Consider the following 19734-nt stretch of genomic DNA (forward strand, 5'->3'; position numbering starts at 1 on the left):
CGTACTATATAGAAGATACATTGGTGGAAGAAAACTAGTGGGTTGTGAGGTTTTACAAATGCAACAATGTGTTTTGGGCTAGGGGCTAAACACTGGTTATGCAGTCCTTCTCCTTCCCAACTGCTCTGTTTAAAAACTTCACTCATTTAATCTCCTGAGCCCTATTTGCCCCCTAGGCAAAAACCCTGTAGAAGGCTTTGGGAGGGCTCTGTCTTCTCTAACTGGTTTCACAGAGGGGATGAAGTAATTAAAACATTGATGGACACCAGTCAATGTGGGATGTATGTCAGTGCTGGGATTAAGTTATTTCAGTCCCTGACACCTCACAATGTGTGCAGAGGGCTGTGTCTGACATGAGGGGGTAGATGGAATCAGGTGGGAGTGAGGCTGAAAATACAAACTAAAAAGATCAAAAGGGAAGCAAGTGAGTGGTGCTACAAATGTAATGCTGGAGAGAGGTTATGAAGATAACGAGAGATGGAAATAAGAGAAATCTGTAAAACCTGATCAAAGAAAGAGGAAGAAAGAGGCAGAACAGAAAACTAAATACAGAAACAACAAACCCAGAAAAAGCATGTTTGAAAGGGAGTGAAAAGCCAGATGCAAACAATATAAGGAAAGTTTGAAAGAATTAATGAGAAAAAAAATATATTGACAGTATAGGATGGTAATGATAAAAAATTAAACAGGTGATACAAACAACCTGAATGTAAATACATATAGTTTATATTTTGTAGCCCAAAAGAATGATGGAGAGAGCAGAACCTCAGTGGATGGCCGATTTTTGAATAAGATTAGATTAATGTAGATTTAACTGAATGAACATCAAAGCAGAATGGAAGAGTGTGTGGTGTGTGTTCTGCCTTTCTTTTAGAATTAAAAAAAAAAACAACTCAAACCCAACCCAAACAATAACCTGAGTCATTCCAGAAGAAACTTGTGGATTCTGGAATAACTCACATGGTGGTTTTGTTTTCCTTATCTTTCGTTATTTTCTTACCTTAATTAGTGGCGCAGAAAACTAACATGTGGTGAGATTTGAGAAACCACAATAACCATGTTATCTAAATGAGAGTAGATTCCTTTCAAGGCTATAAGATATGAACAAAAACTAACTACATGTGGGGGCTTCATTTGCATAATATGCAAATTTTCAAGTAGTTGTCTTAAAAAGAAAAAAACCCTTGTCACTTGCCACAGCGTGAAGGTGAAGCAGAAAGTGTCTGCAAGGAAGGCTGCCTGTGCTTTGTAACTAGGTCAAAAGAAAATGTGCCGAGAAGGTAAGTTAGACTAGTTACCTTGTATTAGCTTTGGCATTTACCACCATGGTGAACTCTTCACCTTCTGAAAGACTGTTATTCATGCTGAATATTGCATATGTTGCAGACTAAAAGCATGAAATACATTTAAATTAGAGAATACCTGAATACGGAACAAGATGACCAACAGTTTTTGTAATGTCTGTTACTGACTCTCATTCCATGAAATATAATATTCTGCTGTTTCACAGTCTAATCTGTTAAAATTCCAAAAGTAAGTTGTTATCTGAATGAGATGCTGGAAGCTGTTACTAGTAGCAGAAATGCTTGTTTGAATAAGGACTACAATCGTCATGGACTTGGTTGGTGATTTGAAGTCATCCATTTTTTTTTTTAATAGAGAGGGAATTTCTACTTCCATTGCTCATTATTTGCTGCTTACGTGACTGCTATGGACTAGGTCTGTCTTTGCGTAATTAAGTTTGCTTTGCAAGATGCAGATCCATCTCTTCAGTCCCAGGCTTATGGTAAAAAAGCATTTGAAAGATTCACAGCAAAATGGGCGACAATGAAATACCAGCAAATTCTTTTACTGTCATAGAATGTGCTTTTACTCTGATTCTGCTGGTTTAAACAGGATTTGAGCCCATGTTTCAAAATTTCAGACACCGTGAGCAGGAATCAGTGGTTTGCTTCAGACAGCATTTAGACAGAAAGTGTGTTCTCCATAAACAGGATCTCAGCTGTCATATATAGCTGTGTTTTACAAACAGTATATGCGTCTCAGCTTATCAAGAATAAATGTACTGGTCCTTGCAGCACTTGAGGGACAGAAGATTTTAAATTGAAACTTATATTTTCTTTCCAGAAAGTCCGGAAAACACCTTATGACTCTCATCTGAAGCCCAAGTCAACTAGATTATTTCCATTACTATATTTTGACATGCAAATAACAGCAAGTTAGCAGAACAATACAAAACAGCAGTTGAAAAAAATTAAAAGCACCTCTTAGCAAATGTTAAAAGGGTGGCCTGAAAACTTATGAAGTTTTAATGATGGAAATTGTAATGAATTATGAAATAAATAATATAGTAAAAAGTACTTCACTGTTGTGATTCAGGATGTCTCGAAAGATTCACAAAATCTGGGCATCTTGCCAATCATCTTAATGTAGAAAGCCAAAATAAAGTGCAGTTGTTTAGCACCTTCTACCACATCATTGCTGCTGCACCCTCCCTGCTCACAGCCCTGCTGCTGTGCCGCCCTCTCACATTGACCAACAGCTCAGCTCTCCTCACTCATCTTCACAGCCTGATCAAAACAAAGATTTCCTTCAGCAACTGCTGCAAATCACTACATCTGGACTGCTTCAGATACATGGTTGAGCGTGGTGACTGCTAAGAATACAAGAACTGTCCCACAGACCACAGGTCCATTCAGTGCCATGTCTTACTTCTGAGGACATCCAGATGCAGAGACCTGTGGAGAAAAACATCTGTCTCATAAATTGTTCTTTGATATCCTTTCAGCTAGCAGGAGTCTGTCTTCTGGCCATTGTTGCACCCTGGCCCCCTAACTGCAGCTGTTAGTTTGATCTACCAATAGAAATTTAAAAGAGAAATAATCTTAGTTGTCTGCTAAAATTATTTTTTCCTGGTCTTCTATCTTTATCTGTTCTCTGCACTGAAACTCACACATCTTCTTCCCTCCATGTAACTGGACTTTACCAAACCATATTTCAAATGGTCAACTATTTTATGGATTTGATAATAACTTTCCCCAGATCTGTGATGACAGGGAACAGTTTAGTCCAAACAGCAATACAGAGGCCAAATTAATCTTATAGTGAGCCCATTGAAGTTACTGGAGTCAGAAGCCTGAGAGATTTCAAACTTTTTTTACTTTGTGTGCATCAGACAGTGGAGATTGCTTTTCAGCAGTAAGAATCAAAACATGCATGCACTGTGTCCACATATGCACACACATATAGGAAAAACAAGACTTGCATTTCAGGGTTTTTAGGTATCTCTGTGTTGTTCTATGCAAATATGTTGGGATTTTGTCATAGCTGAAGTCAAGGTCTTGGGTCCTATGAAAATCAGGCATAGAGAAAATGCAAAGTGCCTGCTTACATGATTGCAAATCATTATGACATGATACTTTAAACCTACCAAGTCCCATTTTGACACTGTGCAGCATTTTTGTTCCGTTCACTGGATATGGCTAGTGGAAAGCAGCACCATGCTTACACTGCTAGGGAGCCACTCCTACTGTGATGTGCTTAGTTTTGAAAAGAAGGCAAGTGTGACATCCATCATCCTGCATTTCTTTAGGTTCAGTGGTGTATTAATTTAATCATATCTTCCAAGGCTGCCTGTATGAAAGCCATCTGTTGTCTCTAAAGACATCACAAGCTGCAACTGAAAGTTCATACACACAATTTCTAAAATGAAACAAGTTTGAAAGGTTTTTTTTACTAGTTTTGGCTTTTCCTGCTAATGCAAATATCTAAGGTCTGGAAAAGAAACAGTTATAGCTGTTATAACAGTTCTAGGGCCCTATATGTCGCCCAGACCCATCCCACAGGGAGGTCTGCTGCCTTCCTGGGGCCAGGGTGAGGGACATTAATAGAAGACTTCCAGAGCTGATTCAGCCCTCAGACTACTATCCCCTGTTAGTAGTCCAAGCTGGCAGCGAGGACATCAACAGAAGAAGTACCAAGATAATTAAAAAGGACTTTAAAGCACTGGGTCAGTCAGTTCATGGGACGGGAGCACAAGTGATATTTGCCTCAGTTCCTGTGCTAGCTGGGATGGATGAGGAACTAAATAAAGAGAGGAGCAGAAAAGCCCATCTCATCAACAGGTGGCTTAAGGATTGGTGTCACCGTCAAAATTTTGGGTTTTTTGACCATGGGCCAAGCTCCGTGGTACCCAGTCTCCTCAAATCAGATGGGCTTCATCCTTCTAGGGAGAGCAAGAGGACTATAGCCCATAAGTTGGCAGGGCTGATCAGGAGGGCTTTAAACTAAGTTTGAAGGGGGGAAGGGATTGAAACTGGGCTCTCCAAAAATCAGCCTACGGATGGAAAGCCCAAATTAAGAGGGAAATCAGCAGCCCACTTGAAGTGCATGTACACTAATGCACGCAGTATGGGCAACAAACAAGAGGAGCTGGAAGCCATCGTGCAGCAGGAAAGCTATGACATAGTTGCCATCACAGAAACATGGTGGGATGACTCATATGACTGGAGTGCTGCTATGTGTGGCTACAAGCTCTTCAGAAAAGATAGGCAGGGTAGGAGAGGTGGAGGGGTGGCTTTATATGTTAGAGAGTCACTCGACTGTTAAATTTGAGGTCAGCAGTGACAAGGTTGAGTGCCTGTGGACCAGAATCAGGGGGAAGTCCAACAAGGCTGACATCCTCGTGGGTGTCTGTTACAGACCACCCAACCAGGACGATGAAGGAGATGAATTATTCTACAAGCAGCTGGCAGATGTCTCAAAATCGACGGCCCTTGTTCTTGTGGGTGACTTTAACCTGCCGGATATCTGCTGGGAGCTCAATACTGCACAGAAGAGGCAGTCTAGGAAGTTCCTAGAGTGTATAGAGGACAATTTCCTTCATCAGCTGGTAAATGAGCCCACCAGGGGCAAGACCCCGCTAGACCTACTGTTTACAAACAGAGAAGGGCTGGTGGGAGATGTAGTGGTTGGAGGCCGCCTGGGGCATAGCGACCATGAAATAATAGAATTTTCAATACTCAGAGATGCAGGGAGAACCATTAACAAAACCTCTACGCTGGACTTCCGGAGGGCAGATTTTTGCCTATTCAGAAGTCTAGTTCAGAGCATACCCTGGGAAACAATGCTTAAAAACAAGGGGGCCCAGGAGGGTTGGACATGCTTCAAGCAGGTGGTTTTGAGTGCACAGGAACAGGCTATACCAGTGTGCCGAAAGGCTAGCCGGCGGGGAAGACAACCGGCTTGGCTAAACAGGGAGATTCTGAATGAAATCAGAAATAAAAAGAGACTTTACCGACTGTGGAAAAAAGGGCTGGCTACTTATGAAGAATTTATGGAAATAGCTAGATCATGCAGAAAAAAGATCAGGGAAACAAAAGTGCAATTTGAAGTTAACTTGGCCAATTCTGTCAGGGATAATAAAAAGTCCTTCTTCAAATATGTTAATAACAAAAGGAGGGGCAAGGAAAACCTCCATTCTCTGTTGGACTCTGAAGGAAATATAGTTAACAAAGATGAGGAGAAAGCTGAGGTACTTAATACCTACTTCGCCTCAGTTTTTACCAGTAAGACAGGTGGCCCTCAGGACAACTCATGTCTGGAGATGGTTGGCAGAGATAGAAAGCCAAATAGGCCCCTTGTATTCCAGGAGGAAATAGTTGGTGATTTACTGAGCCATCTGGATCCTCACAAGTCTATGGGACCAGATGGGATCCATCCTAGGGTGATGAGGGAGCTAGCAGAAGAACTTGCCAAGCCGCTCTCCATCATCTTCCAACAGTCCTGGCTCACTGGGGAGGTCCCATATGATTGGAAATTGGCCAATGTTACCCCAGTCCACAAAAAGGGCTGCAGAGCTGACCCTGGCAACTACAGGCCTGTCAGCCTGACCTCGGTGCCTGGCAGGGTTATGGAGCAGATCATCCTGAATGGAATCACACAGCACCTTCAGGATGGACAAGGGATCAGACCCAGCCAGCATGGGTTTAGGAGGGGCAGGTCCTGTCTGACCAACCTGATCTCCTTTTATGATCAGGTGACTCACCTGGTGGATGAGGGGAAAGCTGTGGATGTGGTCTATCTGGACTTCAGCAAGGCCTTTGACACTGTCTCCCATAATATACTCTTGCAAAAGCTGGTAGCCCATGGCTTGGACAAGTGTACTCTACGCTGGGTTAAGAACTGGCTGGAGGGCCGGGCCCAGAGAGTGCTGGTGAATGGGGCTGCATCCAGCTGGCGGCCAGTCACTAGTGGTGTTCCCCAGGGGTCAGTGTTGGGTCCAGTCCTGTTTAACATCTTTATTGACGATTTAGATGAGGGGATTGAGACCATCATCAGCAAATTTGCTGATGACACCAAGCTGGGAGGGAGTGTCGACCTGCTGGAAGGCAGGAGAGCTCTGCAGAGGGATCTGGATAGACTGGAAAAATGGGCTGATTCCAATGGGATGAAGTTCAATAAGGCCAAATGCCGGGTGCTGCACTTTGGTCACAACAACCCCCTGCAGCGCTACAGGCTGGGCGCAGAGTGGCTGGAGAGCAGTCAGACAGAAAGGGACCTGGGGGTGCTAATTGACAGGAAGCTCAACATGAGCCAACAGTGTGCCCAGGTGGCCAAGAAGGCCAACGGTATCCTGTCCTGTATCAAAACCAGCGTGGTCAGCAGGACAAGGGAAGTGATCCTTCCCCTGTACTCTGCATTGGTGAGGCCACACCTGGAGTATTGTGTTCAGTTCTGGGCCCCTCAGTTCAGGAAAGACATTGAAGTGCTGGAGCGGGTCCAGAGAAGAGCAACACGACTGGTGAAGGGACTTGAACATAAGACCTATGAGGAGAGGCTGAGGGAGCTGGGGTTGTTTAGTCTAGAGAAGAGGAGGCTTAGAGGTGACCTCATCACTCTCTATAACTACCTGAAGGGAAGTTATAGCCAGGTGGGGATTGGTCTCTTCTCCCAGGCAGTTAGCAATAGGACAAGGGGGCATGGGCTTAAACTCTACCAGGGGAAATTTAGGCTGGATATTAGAAAGAAATTCTTTACAGAGAGAGTGATCAGGCATTGGAATGGCCTGCCCAGGGAGGTAGTGGACTCGCCGTCCCTAGAGGTTTTTAAACTGAGATTGGACGTGGCACTTAGTGCCATGATCTAGTAAACGGACTAGAGTTGGACCAAGGGTTGGACTCGATGATCTCTGAGGTCTTTTCCAACCCAGTCGATTCTGTGATTCTGTGATTCTGTGAAAATTCAGGAATCATAACATGAAATATTTTCATGTCTAGTTCTAACTAACTTCAAGAACAGATATGAACAAACAGGCAAATACAAATACATTTTCCTTCTTTACCTGGGCATTTGCATACTTTTGAGTTAGCAGTTCAGGCAAAACGTTTGGATAATGTGCACCATGACATATGCAAGATTATTACTTTTTCTTCAAGAAACAGCTATTATTCAATTCAGTAATTAACACTTGTCTCAGTTTTGCAGTTCTACTGTAAATGATCTTGTTGACTGAAATTATTAATGATTAAACTGCTTATCTACATGACATTAAGAGCATTCTTTGCAAAAACAGGCCATCACTCAAGATGTATTCTGAGCACAGTGACAATGAACACCCTGCTTTTTATGGTTCAAATATTAACCTGATTATTTCAAAAACAATATCAGTAGGTAGCTTAATTAGTAAATGGCTTCCCTCCAGCTTACATATTTCCAGCACAGATAAGGTTAAATATTTTCCTTTACGTAAAAAAGTGGGTTATTGTTAATGCTTGTCAGGAGGAAGTGGTGATTATTTCAATTTAACTCTGTACCTTTAACTAATGCTGTTATTTCTTGTTTTTTGAATTAAAGTGTACTCCTGTTGAGACTGATGGTACATGTGCTTGAGGAAGACACAAAAGAATAACAGAATCACACATTTTCTTTCACCTGATCTTCAGACAATTTTAAAATCTGGTAAGTACTAAAATAAAGTATGTAATCTATTATGTGTGCATGTGTGATGAATATATTAAACCGAACATGTCAGTAAGAGTGTACTTACAATAGTCAGCAAAGCTTAGAAAGCACTTGATTCCCTCCAAGCACTGAGAATTTTTTTCCTTATAGAAATCTGTCTTTTTCCTGAGGTCTTTCTTTATCTGTTATCTTTTGCTTCTATAATTCAAAACTGTATCTGTATTTAAGACTGCAGTTTAGTCTTACTTTTGAGTACACATATATTGCTTTCATAGTGAAAAGAAACGTGGTAGAGTGGATGAAGTGGAAAACAGTAAGCTAAAAAAATGTAAGACTTAAATATTTAATATTCAAAACATAATTAAGTTTGTGTGCACATGCATAGACATGTGCCCATATATAGCATATAAACAATTTTAGAACACACACCCAACCTAGTACATATGGACTTTTTGATAATTACCTAATACATTAATGTTAAATAAAGCCATAAATATGCAGATTATAAATTACAAAGGTGCTTATTGAAAGACCATTAGGAAGATTTAAATTGAAAAGAAAATTGTGTTTATAGGATTTCTGATTCAATTTCCTTTGCAACCAGTGTGCCTTTTAACAACTTCATTGAATGCTGTTTCAAATTCATAGAAGGAAATCAGCTCAAGAGATTTAAATCAGGTCCTAAATCTGACCTCTACAATTCTGGTTTCAGTTTGAGTCCTTCTCTCCTTTCATACCAACCATCCTCAATATGCTTTTGCTGGACAGTGGAAGTACTTTTGTAAATAAATGTGTGAGTGGGTGGTGCCTTTGTGGATTCTTGTAGCACGAGGACATCTCTTCCACGGTGAGTAGTTGCTCCCTAGGGGCTTTCTGCTGAGCTCTTCTGGGGACTAGAGAACCCTTCTTCAGTGCTATTCTGAAGACATCTCCTTTCTTAGCCCTCCTTGCAGGCTGTAGGAAATACCCATGCTCCCTTTCTTCTAAATGCCTTCACCCTGTCTTCTTCCTTCTACATGTTATACTAATATTTGACAGTGGTTTGGCTAAGAGGAATGAAGACTGACTGTTATGTAGAGAATATATGCTGTCAGGCTCCCTTTGTATATTAAACCATGTATGTCCTAGAAAGATACGAATGACAAATACCTAGAAAGTAATTTTTCTTGCAGTAGTAAAATAACAGTTTCTAAAATAGTAACCTAGACAAATACCCCTTTAATGCTGTTAACAAGCAAGAGCATGAGTGTCTGGCTGGATGGCATCAGAGGAGGGTAAAGTGGCAGATCGAGACTAGAGTTGCTCAAAGATGGGCCAGGGACCACAGCCACAGGTGAACTGTACAACTTACCTGCTTGCCTTATACATCTTTTCACTTCTGAGACACACTTTAAGTTGTTTAAAGTTTGCTTCAGAAGGTGTTCAGGCACTTTCAGGCTGTCATGTTCCTGCAGCTTCTAGAAGTCATCTTTGAAAGCCAGCAGAGGAAGCTGGAGAGGTGGTTAAAGATTTATGTAAAGAGCAGGAAAGCCAGAGAAGCTGTGATGCTTACTCAACATCATGCAGTATGGGCCTATACCCATCTGCAGCCCTCTGGCGTAATCCAGCCTCCCCACATGAGTCACAGCAAGTCTCATCCTCATTACACTTTTGGAGAATGTTCAGTCCTCTCCCTTCCCCAACTTCCCAGATATATCTGGACTGTATCTGCCCCTCTTTTACAGATTATCTGTTTCTGTAAAAATTCAGGTAATTCCTGAACTGGAAGGATTTGTTTATCTAGACTTAAAATTGACCAATGTGCACTTCCTAGTTAGCAGCACAACTAACAAAAAGCAGAGAAACTCTAGGCAAAATTGCCATGCACAGCCTTAGCAAATATGGGATCTCATGTTGTCCAGTCCCTGCAATTCTTGCTTTGCTGGTATGTGCTGTTCTCCCAGAGCAGCTAATGGAAAGGAGGACTGAACTCATGCAAAAAAATGCTGAGGAACTAAATCTCCCACCCATGAGTTCCTGTGTGAGGTTAAATGAGTAATTTAAGCGCAGCTTCACACATGTGACTACCAATGGCATGTTCCTTATTTTATCTGTCCATCTGTGACTTTAGACTCTGTGGTCTGATTTGCAGGAATCTGAGCCTTGCTGCAACCAGTGTCAATGGATTTAATCCTTTACATAACTGAAGTCCTTCATAATGCTAAGCAACCTTAAAAGTGATGTTAGGGGGGACAAATGTCTCAAACTGAACATCTCAAGTGCATACTTACTGTAATGACTCAGTACTCAGATTCCTTTCCTGTAAAATAAAGGAAATCATGCCTCCTCACCACAGAGTGTTGTGCAAATTACTTACTTACTATTTGTAAAATACTGAAGTATTACAGTGATAAATAAAATAAATTATTTTAATAAAGTGCAGTCTATAACATGAAGATCTGTGCACTGAACAAAACCAAAACAACACTAGTGCCCAGTCTGTTCATATGTACTCTCCTTTGCACTGTAAGAAGCGATTATCCCAGAACTCTTATTTACCCCACTAGCCTAATAAAAAAGGGAAGTAATGTGATGTTAAATGTGCTGAGACACACTGACAAAATGCCAGAGCAAAAAAAAAAGATAAAAGTTAAAGTGCCATATTACTTTTATGGAGTATACTAAGGTAGTGCTGTTTACTTGCCAGTACTTCCCTCGGTACATTGACTGTCATTTCAGAATTTCTGAAAGTAAAATTGAATTTATTTTATTGTGGTGTAAAGTCAATGTGAAGTAAGAGCCTTTCTCATATGTTATCAGCTCTATGAATAAACACGCCATATGTAAGATTATGCTCTTAATGATACTGATACAAACCATCCACTTCCCACAACTGCACATTGGGCTGCAGAGGTGTGTGATTTGTTGAGGTGCTCCTGTGTGTTGTTGATATACCTGAAGTGATGCGATTTTTCTTTGAATAAATGTTTCATTTACAATTATGGCTTTTTTTACTTGTTGACTTTTCTTGTGCTGTTCCCCTATCCAATCTACTTTATTTTCTTGTCAGAAATCCTTGGGAAAGCATTTTGAAGTTCTCCTCAAGTTTTCTCCTCAATTTTTCTTCCTCAGAAGTGTACTGCCAAAATGAATTTTGTAAGTACCTAACTGGTAAACTATATTAATACATCAATAAAGCAATGAATCTGGAAGTCCCAGCTCTTTGAGGCTGGTGGTCCAAGTGCCTTAATTTCAGGAGTAATTAGCTGAAGACTTGCTCTGACAGCAGAGTTTACTGCAGAAGCACAGTGTTTATTGGGTTTGCACTCTCCTAATGTAAGTCCAGGTTTGGTGCCCATGGTACAGGTAACTGTGTCTCAGGATGGTCATCCTGGATTGCCTGTCTAGCTGAATGGAGAGAAGAAATAATTTTGGGGCTTGATTGAGCCAAGCTCTGTTAGTATGAAAAGTATAATACACCAGTAAGGCCTATTCCCCTCCCTTGATGGTAAAGCAGGCTTAGACCTCTACTTCAAATTCAAACTTTTACACTGTGAGTGTCATCTGACAGCAGACTAATCCTTTCTGCATAATGTATTTAAAGATGGAAACCTTAGGGCCATCCAAAAATATTATCTCCATGTTCATATTTTAATTAAGATATTATGAAATTCTATAGAATCATAGAATTGTTTAGGTTGGAAAAGACCTTAAAGATCATCAAGTCCAACTGTTAATCTAGCACTGCCAACGTTTCAAGTCTCCTCTACAGTGTTAAATACACTTGTAATTGGGGTGTATGGATGGTGGAAACAGTGCAAAACATGTAGCGCTGGAAGAAACAACTGTGTACTATTTTGATACAGACCTGAAGCTGAGGCATGGGAAGAACTGGACAGAAGCATTACAGTTATCAAAAGGGAAATGTCACTTCCATTTCAAATCAGCAAGCCATATAACACTTCTATGCTATTTTAAAAAAATTTCCAGTGTACCTTGTATTTGTATGATTTTGTTATCTATCAGTTTCCTACTATATAGTAATTAGAGATTAACACCTACGTGTTAACTGGTGATCTTCTTTTTTACAGACAGAACCTCGTACCGCAGATTATCCGTATTATTCAGACTACGCTTCTTTAATCACACCACCTTGTTCTAAGCTGGAAGTCAGGAACTTCACAAAATCATTTCTGCCAGTTGTGTATTCATTGATTTGTGTCATCGGCCTAGTTGGTAACATCTTTGTAGTGATGACCTTTGCTTTATATGAAAGAACCAAGTCCATGACGGATGTGTACCTCTTCAACATGGCTATAGCAGACATACTATTTGTTCTCACTCTCCCGCTGTGGGCAGTGAATTATGCTGCTGACAAATGGATTTTTGGTGATTTTATTTGCAAAATAACCAGAGGTATCTATGCAATCAACTTCAGCTGTGGCATGTTGCTTTTGGCCTTTATCAGTGTGGACCGGTACATTGCTATTGTACAAGCGACAAAATCATTTAAACTCAGAGCAAGAACTCTCGCATACAGCAAATTCATTTGTTTGGCTGTGTGGGTATCATCAATTTTAATCTCTAGTTCCTCTTTTCTATACAGTGAAAGTTACAGCCTCACCAATGAAACCAAAGAGATTTGTGATCACAGATTTGACAGAATGTCTGAAAGCACGATGCTGAAATCATTGCTGCTGTGCCTGCAAGTGGGATTTGGATTTTTTATACCTTTCTTATTCATGATTTTTTGCTATACATTCATTGTCAAATCCTTACAGCAAGCTCAGAATTCCAAAAGAAACAAAGCAATACGTGTGATCATATTAATTGTAGCTGTTTTCCTAGTTTGCCAGGTACCTTATAACATTGTTCTTCTTGTGACAGCGATAAATATGGGCAAGCTGGGCAGATCTTGTGACAATGAAAAGATAATGGCCTATGCAAAATACACCACTGAAGCCATAGCATTTTTACACTGTTGTGTCAACCCTGTGCTCTATGCTTTCATTGGAGTGAAGTTCAGAAGTTATTTTGTGAAGATAATGAAGGACCTATGGTGCATGAGATACAAGAAATACAATAAACGTAGTTCAAGGACAAACTCTGATATTTATCATTCAAGACAGACTAGTGAAATTCTGACTGACAATGCATCTTCTTTCACTATGTAATACAATTTGAACATCATTATTACCAAAGGACTCTTCTCACCGAGCAACCCAAAACAGTGTCACTGTGCCTGTGACATCAAGTCATTTGGGCTTCTCTGCACCTCTAAGGAAGCTCCCATGATCTCTAATTCCTTTCAGAAAAAGAATTAAGATAAAAAAAATAACACTGTGCTGTGGAAAACTGAAATCTTATTCACCTCAACATTCATGCTCTTCTAAAGTACACTCTCTTATAATTATCAGAAAAGTGAAGTTTACAGAGGAACCCACCCTGTTTTCTAAGGAAAAACTGCATCTCATCTGTCCTACATCACTGAAATATCCCAAAAATTCTAAGTAAATGAATCAGGTTATGTTCAGGCTCATTCTACCTACATTTATGTTGTTTCTGTTAATTACTTCTACCTGGAAATCTTATCTAAGTGTAGGTCTGTGCTTTTGTTGCAGACAGGTCACGCTGTGGCAATACTAACTTAAAGATAGAGCATTTTGAGCAAAGCATGGCAAGGAAAGCAAACAGAGAAAGGAAGAAAAAGGCTCAAGGATGCTGATATAGCTGGGCTGTTAAGTCTCACACATCTTTGCCCAATTCTATACTCCGCCTGCTCATCAGAAGTTGCTTACATCAAGGCTGATACTGTTCTAAGCCAACGGTGACATGTCTATAAAAAAGAATACTGGAAAAAAAAAAAAAGAAAAAAATTAAGGAGAACACTGAAATATCCACACAAAGGTTTTCTGACATCTCCTGAAATTATCTTCTGAACGGAGAATGGAGCTTTGCTGGAGAGATTCTTCTCTATGTTTGGCACAGGATTCAGCTGCTGGAATCTGTCAAAGCTGATCAGTTGGTGAACATCTCTGCAAAAAGTTGTTTCTTTCTAGCTGAAATTCACACTCTACAACAAACTGTACAGAACTTCAATTATTCCAACACTTTTTGTTGGAACTTGATCGGTGACAAAACTTGATGCGTTTCTTGGTTTTTAGCTAACCATTAACAGAGTTTCCTTAGGAATGGATTTACTAGGACAAGTATGCATATATGAAATTTACTTTATTATCTTCAGAAACTATTAAGGACTATATCTGAAAATAAAACCAGAATCTGACTTAATACAGCCAGAATTTTTACTGAGTCAGTATTTGACTCACTATGAATATAGGAATATTTATGATGGTGTGTGGATTTGCTCTAGTGTAGGACATTACATTCCTATGGCTGTGTAAATTAATGCAATCTGCAGCTTGCTGTTTACTTTGGTTGTGGTTCTTTTAAGTTCATGGCTGAAGTGATAGCAGAGCTTGGATCACTAACCACACCATTCAGTGGCAATGCAAAGGGCCAAGAAGGCTAGTGCTGGAGCTGAAGATCCCTTGAGGAAGGGCATTGATACGGTATGACACTAGTACTGCCTTGGCTGGTGCACTCCATCCTTGTTCACAGTGCAGTGTGAGGTTTTTAAATGTCAAGGCCAGGTGTGATCAAGATTGCATATATTTATCATGACTGAATAACAACTTAGGCAAGAATACAATAAAAAATTATGTAAATGCAGATGCATGCATTTGCTGTATATAGCACTGAATATTTTCTAGAAGAGAATTCAGCAAATAAAAAAGTAACTCAGAAGTAAAAAATCCCTTCAGGTCTAAGGATTTCTTGCTGCATGGTATGCCTTGAAACATTCCCTTATTTGGTGCAAAATCTCTCATATCTGAACGATGTAGCCTCTCTCTCTCAAAGACTGCATGAGGTAATGTACCCCAGGGCAGGAAGTCCACGACTGAAGCCCAGCAAGTCCCATGGTGGCTCCTGGGCAGAGCCCTACACGGCTCAAAAGTGTACCCACATCTTCCTGCTGGCCCTGCTGCCACGTCTGCATTGGCCTTCAGCCACCAAACAACCCAAATGCCACCCCAGCAGCTGGCAGCATGGGGTTGTGGGGGGAGATGGCAGCCAAGGCACAGTCGGTGACGCGGTCACTGTCACAGTCCCACTGGAGTAGGATCATTGACAGACCCTAAGTGGAGAGAGATGGCCCCTGGGCAGGGTGAGTGCTCCATAGGTGTCAAGAAGTGGTTCCTGGATGAAGGGGTATCCTTCGTCAGTGTTGAGGGAGGAGGAAAAGGAGGGCACAGCTCAGTCCCACTGGCCACCAAGGTGTTCTCAGTGGGACAGAGTCCCACCACACTGCCTTGCAGATCACCAACCCCTGGTAACCTGAGGGACCCTGACATGTTGGAAAGGGTGGTGGTGGGACATCTGTTTCAAGTGGGAGGCAACACAGACTCCTCACTGCTGTCTTGTGAGAGGGAAAAATGGTTACTGGAAATGATGTTGAAAAGTATTAAACATACCCATGATTCTTGTCAATGAGAAGTGTATTGAAGGGAAGAGGAACATTGTGTGTGTGTGACAACACAAAAGCTCTTGCGGTATGAATTGTGCTGATGTCAGTGTCTGGCAAAAAATTCCACTTGAGTTATAGCTGTAATCTCAATTGCCATGAATGATTGTCCTGTGTCTGGGAGAAATGGAGGTGAAGGGTAGGATGGTCTCCCAAGGGGCTGCTGAGCAAGGTAGAACTTCAGCTCTAGCCTGTGGGCCACTGGCTTTCTTACTTACTTACCTACTTAAAAATTTAATTTACATACAACACATTATTACCATTCTTTGTGGAATCTGCTGTAAGGTAAAAGAACAAGACCAGTTCAGAGTGAAGCAGTGGGGGAGCAGAACCCCACTGCTTAAAGTTCAGAAGGAGGTGGTCATAACGGCAGGCTGTCCAACTGATGTTGCTGATGGACCCTCAGATATTCTTTCTTTTCCTGGCTATGTCACCAGAAATGAGAGGTGACCTAGGGTGGGTGTTGGGATTTTGGGTTATGAAAAGAGCAGATTTATAGGAACCTGGATGTTACCTTCTTTGCTTATGGAGTAACTTTTTGGAGCTTGCTATGGAGGCTGCTTTTTATTTAAATATTTAAATTTTGTGGTAGCTGTGCAGTACACTGCATAACAAACACATGGTGAAATTTTCTTTTTTGTTGCATGTATTCTGTTATTTTGGAAGTAAAAAGATTTGGTATTGTATAGATCCTTATTTCCTACCATATTTAAAGACAGAAGGATACATACTGTGTTGCGTCATGTTGTACACACATAAGATGCAGCTGATAAGCTTTGAGAAGGCAATTCATATCCTCCTTCAGCTGGGGCTGGGGCTGGGTTGTGGTATTGGCTGCATGTACAAGGTCTCTGCTTATTAGCAAGTTCCATTCTGCCTTTGATGGCTTTATGACAGCCCTGCTTGACACCTCCCATTCAAGTAGTTCAGAAAAAGGCAGGTCATCAGTGCACAGTGTTAAATAAATACATAATATCTCAGTGCCTAAAGCTAAATCTGTTTTCTGACACATATAATCTTTAAAATGGACCTAATTTATTAATTTGCTTTCCATAAAAAGCATCAGCTTTATTCCCATAGTATTTAAATTTCAGGTGCTATCTTTTCTATCTATATATTCATTTTCTTTGAAGAGTGATGCCCATAAGTTGGTGAACCTTCAAGAGGGTCACAGTGGACAGAGGAGATCAAAGTCATTTGGGCCTTATTACTAGCAAGGAAAGGCACAGAAAAGAAGATGAAAACTATATGCAAAGATAGATAACAGTTTGAGATGAGTGAAAACTAAAGAGAAACAGGAAAAAAACAGTCTACAGAGGAATATTCTTGTGAAGGAAGGTTGTTGATAATGATTAAGTACATTACTCTGATTTTATTATTTAAACCAAACTCTGTTTTGGATCTTTGTAGGGCAATCTTGTTGACTAGAATTGTGGAAATTTTGGGGGGGTTTTGCTACAAAAGTAGCAAGAAGATGGTACTTGAAGATTTCAGAATTTGGATTGAATTGGAAAAAATAGTTCTAGATTAGATGAAGATGATAACGTTTTCAAAATGTCAAAATAGTTTGTCTCATAAAACATCTAAAATGTTTTGACATTTCTGGTTAGTTTTCAGATACTATAATAAGAGCCAAGGAAATGATTTCACTAAACCACTGAAAGAGGCTCATAATCTGTTTGTTTGGGGTGTTTTTTATGCTGCTGTGGAGCAATCAGGGTAATCCCTTCTATCACCTCCTGTGGAAGGAGGTACCACCTCTGGGTTAGGAGCTCATAATCTCTTTGTCCATGCAAAGCACAGTTGCAAAGAGAAAAAAAAAAAAAGAAAATGTTTCACCCTTAAATTGTGCTACACCAATAGCTCTTAATTCTTTTCTAGGCAGTGTAGTGTCCTTCAGGCTGAACAGGCAATTAAATGACATCTCCTCTACTGTGGGTGAATGACATGAGACCCGATGGTAATGATGTGACCACTAAGCAAGGAGTTGTGCTCAGGGCAGCTTTGAGCATAGTTAAGTTCCTTTTATGAGAAGTTCCTTAAAACAAATTCCTCAAAACAAATTCCTCATTTTTGGTTGATTGAACTGGTTTATCTCACCTGAGATGAAAAGTATCTGGGTTTTACTTAGTCAAGAAAACAAAACCTATTCATTAATAAGATATTTTGATGGTGACTTATCCACCAAATCAGGATCCCTTTCCTTAGAAACTAGAAAACATGTTGCTTGTACAATTTTGTACTGATACCCATAGTCAGTTTTCTTTGGATTGATGATATTTTGTAACCCAACTGTATATCCTGATGCAACGTTCATATTTTTAATGAAATCATCATCTCCCATTTATTTTCATTGCCTTTTAATTAAAAATACATGCTGAATTACTGCATTATCAATTTGAGCTAAGGCAGTCAAATTAATATGCTTGCATTAAAACTTTTTAAAGCTCTTATTCAGTTTTAGTGCAGATTTGTCATTCCTAGACATTTATTTACATCAACTGTAGACAACGCTGATGTTTTAATACAAAACATGGTAGTTTTATTTCTGAATACCTTGTGCTTAATCCTATGTAGTGGTTAGGAATCATAAAGGAAAAATATCTAATTACCAAAAAATCGGTGATATTTTTTTGCTTCTTAGCCTGGATTGCATCGTCCAGCTATAGCTTTGTTGTGATTTCTGGTCCCATTTCTGAAAAACTTTTACAGACATAGGGAACCATTAAAGTAGTTGCAACTGGAACTCTACTTGCTATCATTGATTTTCTTTGTTCATCTTTTGCTAGTATTCAGTTTTTAACCTCTGAATTTCTGGTTGATATCATCAATTTATGCTTCTAATCCACATAATTTGTTATTACTTTTTGCTAGTATCAAATACATTTTTAGAAAAACAATTTCTATGTTCTTTATTCCATTACAAAAATACAGAATGGAAGAGAGAAAAGGAATACTAAGATACAGAAAATAGATATTTGTTAGAATGCATCAATTAAGTGTATTTATGGTAGATGGTTTGATTTCTAAGTGACACACATTTGGGAAAGTTTAAATAGTCTTAGCAATGTATTCTAGGTGAATTGTAATGTATCTTATGTGAATTATAATGTGTTGTAATCATCTGTCTCATAAAATTTTAGTAGAAAAATATAATTACCTTTGTATTGATTTTTCTCATTCAGATTCAAAGATTATTCAGCTCATAAGAACAGTGCTAAAAATAGTACTGTTTTCAGAGGCTTTTTGCAGTTTATGGCCTTTTCAGACTGGTGGATATATTTGTTGGTGTTACACTTCAGAAGCAACTGCTATAAATAAAGGACAAAATCAGCAGGGATGCAAATTGTCCAAACAAGGACTGAAGAACCTGGTGTACCTTTTACATTGCAGCTGATTTGCATGAACACAGTGTTTGTTAATGAAAACATTGTGTACTCTAGGATTTTCATATAAACAGGATTTTTTAAACAGGCTTATCAATGCAGGAAACATTTTCTGCTCTGTGTTCATTAACCTCTCTTGTTCTTGTCTTAGGCTGCATGCAGCTGGATTCACTAAAAAATATTTCTAACTGCTGCTGCTCTCCACATCCTTCCTCTCAATTTTTCTATAAATACCTGTAGTTTTGTAATTTGACTTTAAAATCTGTTATTGAAGAAAGCTATAGAAATAATGGTTTTAAGATGGTTTTATTGCTCACAGTAGAGGGCTAGATTTCTTTTCACTTTTTTTGTTTGTGTTTATTTCCATAAAAGTACATGTTATTATTTTGTGGTAATGAAACAACAGCAGAATCACATTAACTTGCCTGAATTTGTTGTTAAAGTTGCAAAACATTGGACATAAAACCTCAGTGATAGCTAATTCTACTCACTTGATCTTTGTATGAAATACTATCTAAAATGCTTTCTTATTTGAATCTGTGAAATCACATTTAAAATATTCATGCTCAGATTATCCTAAACTAACTTTTTATCTCTTAAGTCTCTATAGATTTAAGGCCCAAAGACATGTTTTTAATCACTTAGTTTAGACTTTTAATATAATAATATGTTGGTATATTTTAAATATATAATTAATAATATATGTGCATTATTAGCTTTACCTTGTTGCTTTCCTCAAACCTAGGGTTTGTGGATAAACTGAAATTGCGTAAGACTGTTGCCTGTTCTGTCTGCTGATATGTCCCTTCCTAGAGAGTTATT

At 39.5% G+C, this 19734-nt stretch overlaps 1 protein-coding gene across 2 annotated transcripts; it reads left to right on the plus strand.

Moving 5' to 3' along the window:
- On the plus strand, nt 1–18682 carry CCR6 (C-C motif chemokine receptor 6). 2 transcript variants are annotated; one of them, XM_065057612.1, is made up of 5 exons: nt 1–1280; nt 7855–7959; nt 8675–8809; nt 11012–11097; nt 12033–18682. In XM_065057612.1, the coding sequence occupies exons 4-5, from the start codon at nt 11089–11091 to the stop codon at nt 13113–13115; spliced, it is 1092 nt and encodes a 363-aa protein (XP_064913684.1). In that variant the 5' UTR covers nt 1–1280; nt 7855–7959; nt 8675–8809; nt 11012–11088; the 3' UTR covers nt 13116–18682. The 2 variants fall into 2 exon arrangements, with proteins under 2 accessions (XP_064913684.1, XP_021151830.1); XM_021296155.2 differs by lacking the exon at nt 8675–8809 and having other exon boundaries at nt 3–1280.
- Nucleotides 18683–19734: the final 1052 nt, after the last annotated feature.

Source organism: Columba livia, chromosome 3 (assembly GCF_036013475.1).
Source record: "Columba livia isolate bColLiv1 breed racing homer chromosome 3, bColLiv1.pat.W.v2, whole genome shotgun sequence".
Lineage (NCBI taxonomy): Eukaryota > Metazoa > Chordata > Aves > Columbiformes > Columbidae > Columba > Columba livia.